The sequence below is a fragment of the Mandrillus leucophaeus genome, unplaced genomic scaffold (genome assembly GCF_000951045.1).
Source record: "Mandrillus leucophaeus isolate KB7577 unplaced genomic scaffold, Mleu.le_1.0 Scaffold560, whole genome shotgun sequence".
Lineage (NCBI taxonomy): Eukaryota > Metazoa > Chordata > Mammalia > Primates > Cercopithecidae > Mandrillus > Mandrillus leucophaeus.
The window spans coordinates 1,420,541-1,433,166 of record NW_012106031.1 but is presented as its reverse complement, the minus strand read 5'-3'; the positions used below and the strand labels follow the sequence as shown (position 1 = coordinate 1,433,166).

Genomic DNA, 12,626 nt, shown 5'->3' with positions numbered 1-12,626 from the left:
TTTATCTCAGTTTATCATCAGGTCAAAAACAAGGTGATATATGGATCTGAGTTAACCAGTAGAGTTAACATTTCAAGAATTTTAGGAAGTTTGTTTATTTATTTATTTTAGAGAAGTCTTGCTCTGTCACCCAGGCTGGAGTGCAGTAGGGCGATCTTGCTGCAAGCTCCGCCTCCCGGGTTCTAGTAGTTCTCCTGCCTCAGCCTCCCGAGTAGCTGGGATTACAGGTGCACGCCGCCATGCCTGGCTAATTTTTTTGTATTTTAGTAGAGACGGGGTTTTACCATGTTGCCCAGGCCGGTCTTGAATTCCTGAGCTCAGACAATCCACCCACCTTGGCCTCCCAAAGTGCTAGGATTACAGGCATGAGCCACTGCGCCTGGCCAAGAAGTTAAAAAGGAAAAACTCTCTAAGTATTATATAGACTCATTCATTCAACAGTATGCCCCCAGGTGCCTGGAAATCACTTTCAGAACCACTGGAACTAACTGAGCACAAGGTATCATCCTGAAGGACAACTGTTGAAAGGTTAGATGACATAACAAAAGGATTATTTAAAAAGCCTTCTTTTCCTCAATAATGTGCCTCAGGTAGTCTCAGCAGCAACTCCCCCACCCCCCCCAAAAAATAACAAAGGGCTCACAATACTATGAAAGCACTGGGACTCCCCAGCTGAAACATCTGGTTCACTTGTAAGAACTTCCCCATCCCTGGTCACCTGAGCAGAGAGTAGTGTAAATACCTGTAAATATAAACAGCTATTTGCCCACCTACACAGGCCAGGATGCCCCCACACTCAACCCTTCCTTTTCATTACACCTTCTGCCACACAATATACTGGCTTATTCTCTTATGCCTACTTAGCACAACCCTAACTAGAAAGCAGGTTTTTCTGAATTCCTCACTGGTTCTCATGGCTGTAGGAACCAAGAAAATGAAACCAAGTCAATCCGTAACCTTGGGCAGTTTTTCTAAACAACTATTAAAGTCAGATTTTGATAGAAGGGCTCCATGACTTTAAGAAGGCTGCCATGCTAAAACACTTTCATGTCTGCCACAGCGAAAGGCTCACAAAGAGTATCTTCTTTGTGATTCTAAGGACTCATTGAAGGTAAAAGATCTCATTTCACCTTCTTCCTAACACACATTTTTTTAAAGTGACTTCTCTTTTTAAAATAAGCTGATTTAATAGTGCAAAAATTTATTTATTTAATTTATTTAATGGGCTGTATTATTTTCCTAGCAGAGTTTAGTGTTTTTATATTACACCACCATGTTTTATTTTAATACACTAATTTTTAAGTGAAGAAATTAAACTTAAAAGTACCAATATTAGAAACTACATGTAAGTTGGTTTAATGAGATGCTTCCATCATTAGTACAATTTTCTTCTAAAGAAATGATTCATACCTTTGATTTTTATTTAAATGTATTTAAGTATAAATATTCCTAATTAAAGTTTACTATAAGTCAAAAACATCAGAATGATGCAAAGATGTGTATACACCAGAGCTGGGAAGCATTCACTACTATTGAAATTGTTATTAGGGGAACAGATAATTACATTCTTTATGTGTTCCATTTCAATAAATGTGTTTTTGCAGTTGAATTGCTTTTCTTACCAATTTGTACAATAGGGACCAGAAGTTTTATTATCAACAAAAGTATATGAAATCAATCAAACACAGTAGAAGGCTTTTATAATGAGGGCAAAGGAGATGGTAATAATAGTGTATTATAGGTTATCCATTGTATATTGATCCAGTATTGTTCACTTTCCATTAAAATGTAACACATAACAGGCATAGTCAAGGCTCTGGCATTTTTAACTTGCTTTAGATCTGGTTTGAATGCATACTTCAAATGAGGATAATGTTGGCTACTGAAGCCCATTTGTTCAACCCTTCAGCAACTAGCAGCTGAGTGGCTACTTTATTCAAGACGATGTCTTATGAAATACGCATTTTCATACCTGCTTTGGACATTTCCAGGATGTATTGTTTCTGGGGGGACTCCCCAGGGACAACCAAATCTGCCTCCAGGAAGCCGTTTAAAATCAAACTGGCAGCATATTTTAGGATCAGGTCCACAAGTGTGAGGGATGTCATAGCTGTAGAAGGGCATCATGTGGCATAAAATATCTGTGACAGATCCCAGATCTAAAATAAAGAGCCAACACACAAACCTGCATTTATAAAATCTATTTTCCCAAAAAATATTCAAAATGTCATTACTTTACACAAAGTATGCTGATTTAGCTCTATTCTGAATCAGCAGCCCCTTTAACTTTCATAACACACACCCCAGCACCATTTAATGGGCCACCTGTCTGAAGGAAGATACTCACACATCTCAGTCTCTATCTACCTCTTCTATCTAAGCATAGCAGAGACAGGAAAGCCCCACCATGAACCAGCGCCAGCTGACCTGGAGGGATACAAACTGAACAGTAGTAAAAGTTACAACTGGCTCATCCAAAACCACGTCCATCCCTAGCTGCCAGTTCCTGCCATATCTGTTCCCAATTCAGGTAACAGGATTCACTGAGAGATACCATGATATTAGCTGCAGAGACTGGGTGAGAAGAAGAGAGTAAAAAAGGGATGGAAGAACAAAGGAAGAAGTGTGGAACATAGACTTATAAAAAAAACACTGGAGAAATTCGCTCTTGGAGAAAATTTCCTCTTATGGTGAGGAGAGGATGTACAACCCAGAAGAATCTACAGTCTCGCCCCATGTTTACCAAGAATGAGTTAGTCAATGAAACTTTTTACCAACGAAGAAGCACAGGAAAAGAAAAAGTAATTTTCAGAAAGTGAAACAAAAATAAAAACAAAACAAATAAGATATGGAAAATGAGCTCTGATTCCTGATGCAGAATTACTTTTAATTAAAATTATAATGTTATCACATGTTGATACCACTGGCCTGGAGAGGTGAGAAGCCTATCAACAAGTGAGACTGGAGGACCTAACTAGTAGTTAAAAGCTATCTTTGTGAATATGACCCTGAGCTTTTAAATAACCTCCACCCTTTATTTATGTATGGATTTCCAATATTCAGCAATGAGTATGTATTGCTTACGTAACAGAAAGACAAAAAAAAATTTACATTTTTAATAAGTGAAAACAACTGCTTCATTAAGAACTGGAACACATGAACAAGCTCAACTTAATTTGAAAACATTTTTTAAAAAGCAACATGTTCAAATGTATCAGGTAAGTCCTAGAATATTCCAGTTTTATCAACTTAGTTAAAATAATTAACCGTTATTTTCCAAATTTAAAATTGTTAAAATCTATGTGTTTCAGTGCTGTCAGCTGTTTCACTGAATCATATTCAAAACTGTGACACTGTAGATGCTGGTCACTAATGCTTGCTATGAGCATATAGTCATCACAAAAGGTTGTCACAAACCCTAAAACTCTTCTCTCCTATGGATAAGGACATACTCCATACCCCACTAATTCTCCTTATGCTCTACTCTTTTGTAGCTAATTTACATACTTTATTTTATCTGCTACATTTGGCTGTATCTGTATTTTATCAAATTAGACTGGAATTTCCCTATAAGCAAGGATGTTTTCAATATTTCTTCCTAGCACAATATTTAAATATTAAATTTAAGCACTAAAATATTTAAGTACTCAATAATTTCTTACTAACTGATATTTATGGACAATTGTTTAGGTAGGGATTCTTCAAATTAACGGTTCTTTGTTTTTCAAATTAGTATGCTCCTTAGCATTTGATCAAACTACACAGAATGCAATCCCCTACAAGTTCTTGTTCTCCCTACAGGTTTAATTTTCTAGAATTAAGAAACTATATAGCCATTGCTTTCCTTACTGAAAAAACAGGAGTACATATAAGAAAGTTACTGTCTAGATTTACAAACGATTTTTCTGAAACACTTAAGGGGTCTAGATTATACAAGAAAACAAGTATAATGTAATGCAGTAATTTCTCAAACACTGTTTTATAAACAAAATATTTCTTTCAGATGAAATTTTACTGAGAACACAATGACACAGGTTAGGAGCCTGGGCTTCAGGAACTACACAGAACTAGATTCAAATCTCTGCTCTCTATGTATGACCTATATGATTTTTGGCAAATGGCTTCTCATATCTAAGCCTCCATTTCTTCACCATAAAAAAGTAATAATATTAAAAATATTAAATGAGAATGAATATAAAGCAGAGGTAACATAATACATGGCCCATAATAAAGGCTCGATAAATAGAAAATAAGGTGGTCTGAATTAAATGGGGGTTGAGAAAGGCAAAGGCCTCCCAAGAGGCCTAGACCTTGTCTCCTCTCTCCTAATAAAGAACTGCAGAAGTATATCCTTAGAATGCCTGCGTGGCCACAGAACACACTGTGAAAATAGGTGGCATTTTGATATTAGGGCTGTTTTAGGAGGACAGGATTAAGGCTTTAAAAGGCAATTCTTACAAGATGTAGAGACAAGAGAGACAGAAGGAAGGAAAACTGGCTGAATATAAGATACATGACTGGTATCAGTTCTAATGCATGTTCAAATTTGTGATAAAACATGTGCTTTCTAAAACAGAAGCAAGAGAAAGCATTATTGGCAAAATACTAACTCATATTTATCTACTTTCTTTAGTCATAAAAAGATTCTCCTATGCTCCATAAATATCTGCATTATTACTTAGAAGAATCTTGACACAGGTACATGGGAAAAATAATTACAAGAGTGAGTATCTTTACGTTACCTGATTTTTCAAGACTGGCAGAGAACAAAACCCACAGTGGCATGAGTTCATAACCCTTGTGAAACAGTATCTAGGACAAGTGGGATCAGCTTTCATCAAACCCTACATACCCCAATTCTGTCTCCAAAAAAACTCCAATGTTTTATGCTGTGCAAAGTGTTTTTTAACTGCATAATGAACTCTCTGGATAAGCATGTGAGAAAGTTCAGCACGGTTTAGAAGATAAGCCATTGTTGGTGAGTGTCCAAAGGGATCAATAGCCCAGCCGGACCGAGGTTTCACTCCTGTGGATAAAGATGATAAGTGTTATTTTTTTAACTGATAAATGAAATAAAAAGAAGTCATAACACATTCAGATTCATCAATGTTGTATAGTCTCCTAGAGATATCAGACCAAGGACCTACCCAGCATTATCTTCTGCCAAGTATTCCCAGCAAGATATCAGGAAGGGAGGGTTGTGCCACTGCCTATCCACACAGGCAGGAGATGCTCATTGAAATTAATCAGTTAGAGTTGAAATAAACACTGCCATCTTTTAGCCATTAACATCTTTTACCTATTATAAAGCCACTGCCATTAACTAGAGGTAGAGAATAAACAGGACCAGGGCCCTTCCTGGAAGGATCTCACAGTCTTGTGATCTGTGGAGCTGGATAACCCTGGAACTATTAGACGATAAAGAAAAGTAACGTAACTCATTTCGACTTACATTTCCCAACCCCAACATTAAGGATTTTTTAGTATGTCTTTTACACCTCACAAAAGCCCCAAATCATCTTATGATACAGTGGCAGAACTGGCCAAAATAATTATACCATATTTTATTAAATCTTAAGACATTATGAAGCTGGTGCTTTCACTCTGCCTTGAAAGGGGCCAGTGATTTCTCACAGCTGGCTCACACCAATAATGCAAACTACTGACTACAGATACATCTCAATTTCACAGAGGATAAAATGTAAAAAAAAATAAATAAATAAAAATAAAAATAAATGTACAGGTTAGAATTAATAAGACTGTTCATCTAGCATTATAAAAATCTGATGTTTTAATTATTTGGGATTCTCAAATAAACTGTCTACTTACAACTTAAAAATGGACATAAGTAATATTGCTGCGTGTGTTTTTTTCATTCAAACACCTTTTAAGCACCTTACCTAAGATGATGAAAGACCCCAGGGTTACAAAAACGAGTTAAATTAGATCTTGACTCTAGTTGCAGAGGCTATCATTCAAGTAAGTATAACACAAAGTAACACACAAGACAGCAAAGAGAACTTTGTAAACAATACTAAAGAAGAACATAGAGATGGGGAGCCAGTAACGGACAATAAGGAAAAGTCAGGATCTATAGGGGACCAAGGGTATATAATCAAAACTCAAAAAGAGCGTATGTCAAAACTAAAAGAACTGACCACATAAGATTTCTGCATTTCACATATTTACATCCAAAAACTAAAAAGAAATATTGAACTCTATTTAGTAACTTTGGGTTTTGTGGTAGCATGGATTTAATAATTCCGAAGGTAGCTTTCATGTATTCTAAGACTGAACAAATGAGAACAAGGGAGCCAGGATTTTCACTGTAAGTAACTACAAATGTAGAAGACTGGAATGTACCCTATGATATTGCATTACAACAGGAAATATTGGTACTAACTTATGGTTTTTAGTAAAGAAATATAAAAATATAGATATAGGTATCTATATGCATATTCACAAACATACACAAATTTCCCAACTCAGTGCACTTGAAGAACCTAGATGCAATAAAACCTCAATACCAATGACCACACCTTAGCTCCCAGATCTTGGCCTCTACATACCAATCATTTTACAAAGAAAGAAAAACCTGAAAGAAATAGCTTATTCCAAGGCTGAAGCCAGGAAAGTACATGATAAGCCTGGAATATATTCTTGTGTCATAAAGAGACAGTCAAGGAATCATGGGAACATATTAAAATAACTCAGGAAAAGACTAAAGAGGCTTCCAATGGCCAAATCTGGGACAACTGAGGCGTGAAAATAAATAATGCATCATAATCCACGGAATATTAACAATCTATGAGCCCATACTGATATAAATAAATAAACAGAAAATAAGACGGAAAGCTCTTCTCTTTAGTAGAATGCCAACTAGCAATTATAGAAGGAATTAGGAAATCATCAATGGACACTAAAACAAAAACATGAGAGTTGGCTGAGGAAATGAATATTCACTCCCATTGTACCTCCCACAAATTAATTAGAAAGGGCAAAAATCTAACACAATGGAGAAACTTAGCAGACAAACCCTAACTAGTCGTTCCTATTATTACAAGCACTGGGACAGAGACATTACATGCCTCCTGATATGATGCAGTGAGGACAACGGGACATCACATTACTGCAGTGATACTGTAACTAGACAGACAAACAGGTAGATAGGCAGAATACATAAATAACTTGAATCCAATCATGAAGAAAGTGACAAAGTCAAATAGAATTTCTACAAAAGTGGCTCTACTCTTCAAAAATATAAAGATCAAGAAACCCAAAGAAAGACTAAGGAACAGTTTCAAATAAAAGGAAACTAAAGAGACAGGACAACTAAATGCAATGTAGGACCATGGATTCCATTCTTGACTGGCTGGGGGGAAAAGCAGCTCTTATAAAAGACAAGATTGAAATAATTGACAAAATCTGAATACAATCTGTGGACCAAACTGTCCTACTGTATCACTGTTAACATTCCTGATTTGATAACTTTATTCTATTTATATATAAAAGTGTCCTTATTTCTTAGGAAATACGCAATGAAGTATTTAGAGATAAGGGTACAGGGGACCTCCAACTTACTCTCAAATGATTCACAAAAATATACATATGAATCAATGTACAAGATACATGGGAGTCCTTCCCAAGTACTATGATGTCACCTTTATAAGTTAAAAATTACATCAAAAGTTATAAAATTAAAAAAAGGAGTACGTACTGTCCAAATAATGAGGACATAATAAGCTTACAAAAAAGATAAAAATCAGTATCAGACAGTGTAGTGATGTTAAAGAGTTTATCGTGTCCATTCAATTTAACAATTATACCACATCACTGGTGATCTTTTCCACATCAAAACCATTGGATCCACAGGGGTAACAACCTAGCTGCAATGGAATAAAGAGTCACTGAGACTGAATAATGTAGAAAAGAGAGAGTGTAAACTATATTTTTAAAAACTTTGATATGAAAGGAGGTGAGAACAAGGGAGAGACTTAAAAAGGAACCCAGGGTCCTGCTAGAGTTTTTCTTGGCAATACTTGTTAAAAGGAGGGTAAGAGGCAAACTTAGGAAAAGGTACAATATAAGAAAAATCCAAAATTTTATAAAGGGGGCACATTTGCTAACAAAACTGGAAAGCTCATCAAAAAGATTTAATGCCTTCATGCAAGAATAAGATTATCAAAATATATAAAGACCACCTGATATTTGACAAATCTGACAAAACAAGCAATGGGGAAAAGATTCCCTATTTAATAAATGGTGTTGGGAAAACTGGCTAGCCATATGCAGAAAATTGAAATTGGACCCCTTCTTTATACCTTACACAAAAATTAACTCAAGATGGATTAAACACTTAAACATAAGACCTAAAACCATGAAAACCCTAGAAGAAAACCTAGGCAATACCATTCAAGACATAGGCATGGGCAAAGACTTCATGACTAACACACCAAGAGCAATGACAACAAAAGCCAAAATTGACAAATGGGATCTAATTAAACTAAAGAGCTTCTGCACAGCAAAAGAAACTATTATCAGAATGAAAAGGCAACCTACAGAATGGGAGAAAATTGTTGCAATCTAGCCATCTAACAAAGGACTAATATCTAGAATCTACAAGGAACTTAAACAAATTTACATAAAAACAACCCCATCAAAAAGTGGGCAAAGGATATGAACAGACACTTCTCAAAAGAAGACATTTATGCAGCCAACAAACATGAAAAAAAGCTCATCATCACTGGTCATTAGAGAAATACAAATCAAAACTACAATGAGATACCATCTCACCCCAGTTAGAATAGCAATCACTAAAAAGTCAGGAAACAATAGATGCAGGAGAGGATGTGGAGAAATAGGAATGCTTTTACACCGTTGGTGGGAGTGTAAATCAACCATTGTGGAAGACAGTGTGGTGATTCCTCAAGGATCTAGAACCAGAAATACCATCTGACACAGCAATCCCATTACTGGGTATATACCCAAAGGATTATAAATCATTCTACTATAAAGACACATGCACATGTATGTTTATTGCAGCACTATTCACAGTAGCAAAGACTTGGAACCATATGTATATGCACCATAAAGAAAATATGGTGCATATACACCATGGAATATTATGCAGCCATAAAAACGGATTAGTTCATGTCCTTTGCAGGGATATGAATGAAGCTGGAAACCATAATTCTCAGCAAACTAATACAGGAACAGAAAACCAAACACCACATGTTCTCACTCGTAAGTGAGAGTTGAACAATGAGAACACATGGACACAGAGAGGGGAACATGACACACAGGGGTGCATTAGGGGCTGGGAGGCTAGAGAAGGGATAGCATTGGAGAAATACCTAACACATATGACAGGTTGGTGGGTGCAGCAAACCACCATGGCACGTTGTATACCTATGTAACAAACCTGCATGTTATGCACATGTATCCCAGAACTTAAAAGTATATTAAAAAAAAGGCAACAATTCAAATAAAAAGAATGGGCAAAAGACTTAGAAACTTGAAAATAGGGTATACCACTGGCCAATAAGCACAACAAAACATACTCAGCATCATTAATCATCATGGAAGTGCAAGTTAAAATAACAGTGAAATATTACTACATACTAACTAGAACGGTTCTAAGAAAAAAGACTCACACACCAAACATTGGCAAAAACGTCCAACAACTAGAATTCGAATTCATTGTCGGTGGAATATAAAATAGTACAACCACTTTGGAAAACTCTTTCAAAGTTCACACAAGCTGTAACATACACTTATCCTAAAGCCCAGCAATTCTAGTGCTAGTACATATTTCATTCCAAGAGAATGAAAACATGCCCACAAAAAGACCTGTGTACAAATGTTTATTACAGTATGATTCACCGTAGCTTAAAAGTGAAAGCAACCCAAATGTTCAACAGGAAACTGGACTATCAATGGAATACTACCCAGTAATAAAAGGAAATGGATTACCAACATACACAACAAGAATGAATCTCAAAAACTTCATGCTGGTGACAGGATATAAGATCACTATACAAAACTCAATTGTATTTGTACATACTAGCAATGAATAATCCTAAAATGAAATTAAGAAATTAATGAACAATCCCATTTATAATGGCAGTAAAACAAACAAAATGCCTAGGAACATATTTAACAAAAAAAGCACGGGACTTTTACACTGAAAGCTATAAAACACAGTTGAAAGAAATTAAAAATGATCTACTTACATGGAAAGCCATCCCATGTTGATATATCAGAAGATGTGACATTGTTAAAATGGCAATATTCACCCAGATTGACCTACAGATTTAATACAACCACTACCAAAATCCTAGCTGATATTTTTGCAGAGATTGATAAACTGGCCTAAAATTCGCATGGAAAAAACAAGTTTAAAAAAAGAACAAAGTTGGAGAACCCAGACTTCCCAATGTCAAGCTTACTTACTTACTTACTATAAGGTATACTAATCAAGACAGTATGGTACTGGCATAAATATAAGTCAAGGAAACAGAACTGAGAGTCCAGGAATAAATTATCATAATTATGGTTAACTAACTGTTAAGAAGTGTGCCAGGACAATTCAGTGAGGAAAGAATCATCTTTTTCAACAAGTTGCATTGGAATAACTGGGTATCAACATGCAAAAAATAAATATGAAACTCTACCTCACATCATATACAAATATTAACTAAAAATAGATCACTGACATAAATGTAAGAGCTAAAACCATAAAACTATTTTTAAAACAGGAGTACATCTTCATAATTCGGGAATAAACAATGGTTTCTTACTATGGCATCAAAAGCACAAGAAACAGAAGAAAAATTTCCTCAAAATTAAAACTTGTGCATCAAAAGACACCTTCAAGAAAGTGAAGAAGACAAACACAGAATGAAAAAATAAATTTGTAAGTCACTATCCAACAAAGAACTTTTATCCAGAATATATAAAAACAATTCTGGCCGGGCGCAGTGGCTCAAGCCTGTAATCCCAGCACTTTGGGAGGCCAAGACGGGCGGATCACGAGGTCAGGAGAAACACGGTGAAACCCCGTCTCTACTAAAAAATACAAAAAACTAGCCAGGCGAGGTGGCGGGCGTCTGTAGTCCCAGCTACTCGGGAGGCTGAGGCAGGAGAATGGCATAAACCTGGGAGGCAGAGCTTGCAGTGAGCTGAGATCCGGCCACTGCACTCCAACCTGAGCGACAGAGCGAGACTCCGTCTCAAAAAAAAAAAAAAAAAAAATTCTAAGTCAATAAAAGACAAATAACTCTACTGAAAAACAGGAAAATAATTAGAATATATATTTATCCTTAAAAGATCTATAAGCAGCCGATATACACATGAAAAGATTCTTAGTGCCACTAGTCTTTAGGAAAATGCAAATCAAAATCACAATGAGATTACCATTTCACACATATTAGAATGACTACAATAAAAAAGATAGACAGTAAAAAATGTTGGTGAAGATTCGGAGAAAGTAGAAACCTCTCACATTGCTGGTGGGAAGGTAGAATCATACTGCTCTTCTGGAAAAGTTTGACGGTTTCTCAAAATGCTAAACATTTTTACCATATAACCCAGCAATTCTACCCCTAGGAAGAAAGATAGATTCACACAAAAACCTTTAAACAAATGTGTATAACAGCATTATTCCTAGTAGCCAAAAAAGATACAACCTAAGTGCCCATCACCTGAATAAGGGATAAACACATGTGGTATATCCATACAACAGAGTATTATTCAGCTAATAAAAGGAATGAAGCACTGATATATGCTATAATACATGATGAGCCTTGAAAATATTATGCCAAGAATCCAGTCACCAAAGGCCATACATTACATGCTTCCATCTATGTGAAATGTCCAGAATAGTCCAATCCATATATACAGAAAGACTAGTGATAGCCTGAGACTGGGGCAGGGAAGGGTGAAGCTAGAAAGGGGAGTGACTACTACTGGGTGTAAGGTTTCTTTGGGGGATGTTGAAAAAAGTTCTAAAAATAGACTGTGGTGATGGTTGCACAAATCTATGAATTTATGTAAAATAAATCTCAATAAAGTTGTAAGAAAAAAATTACACTGGGCAAAAGACAAAAGATCCAAAAGAATATTATGTGAGTCCATATATTAATAAATTATTCTTCAAACAAAACTCATCTACAATGACAGAAATCAAAGAGCAGTTGGCTGCAAGGGGAAAGATGAGGGGATGAGAGACCTTTCTTGGGTAATAAATGTATAGATTAAATGGGTATGTACATCTGTTAAAACTCACTGACCTCTACATTTAAGATTTATATATTCCACTGCATGTAAATTATACTTCAATAAAAACATAAAAAACATTCATAACTGAGGTTTATGAAGTGAATATTCTTGGATTAGCACATCAAGTATTTAAGGAAAAGGGCATTGTGTAGAGAGGGTCCCTAAGACCACCTCCAGGTTCGGTGATTTGTTAAGAAAAACCACAGGTCTCGACATATTGTCGTACTCATACCTATAATCTATTACACTGAAATGAGAAAAAAAAAATCCGCAAAAGGAAAAAGCACAGAGAGTACGTCCAGAGGAAGCCAGGTGCAAGCTTCTACGCAACCTTTCCCTGTGGAGTC

The 12,626-nt window shown here is 35.9% G+C and overlaps 1 protein-coding gene across 1 annotated transcript in view; it reads right to left on the bottom strand.

Annotated features, from left to right (window-relative positions):
• Window positions 1-12,626, bottom strand: part of MAN2A1 (mannosidase, alpha, class 2A, member 1) — a 162,313-nt gene that overhangs the window by 94,352 nt on the left and 55,335 nt on the right. Inside the window, exons 6-7 of the mRNA XM_011998208.1 lie at window positions 4,853-5,026; window positions 1,973-2,159 (exon numbers count right to left, since the gene is read on the bottom strand). Of these exons, the coding sequence (XP_011853598.1) occupies window positions 1,973-2,159; window positions 4,853-5,026 (361 nt within the window). The remainder of the gene's footprint in view (window positions 1-1,972; window positions 2,160-4,852; window positions 5,027-12,626) is intronic.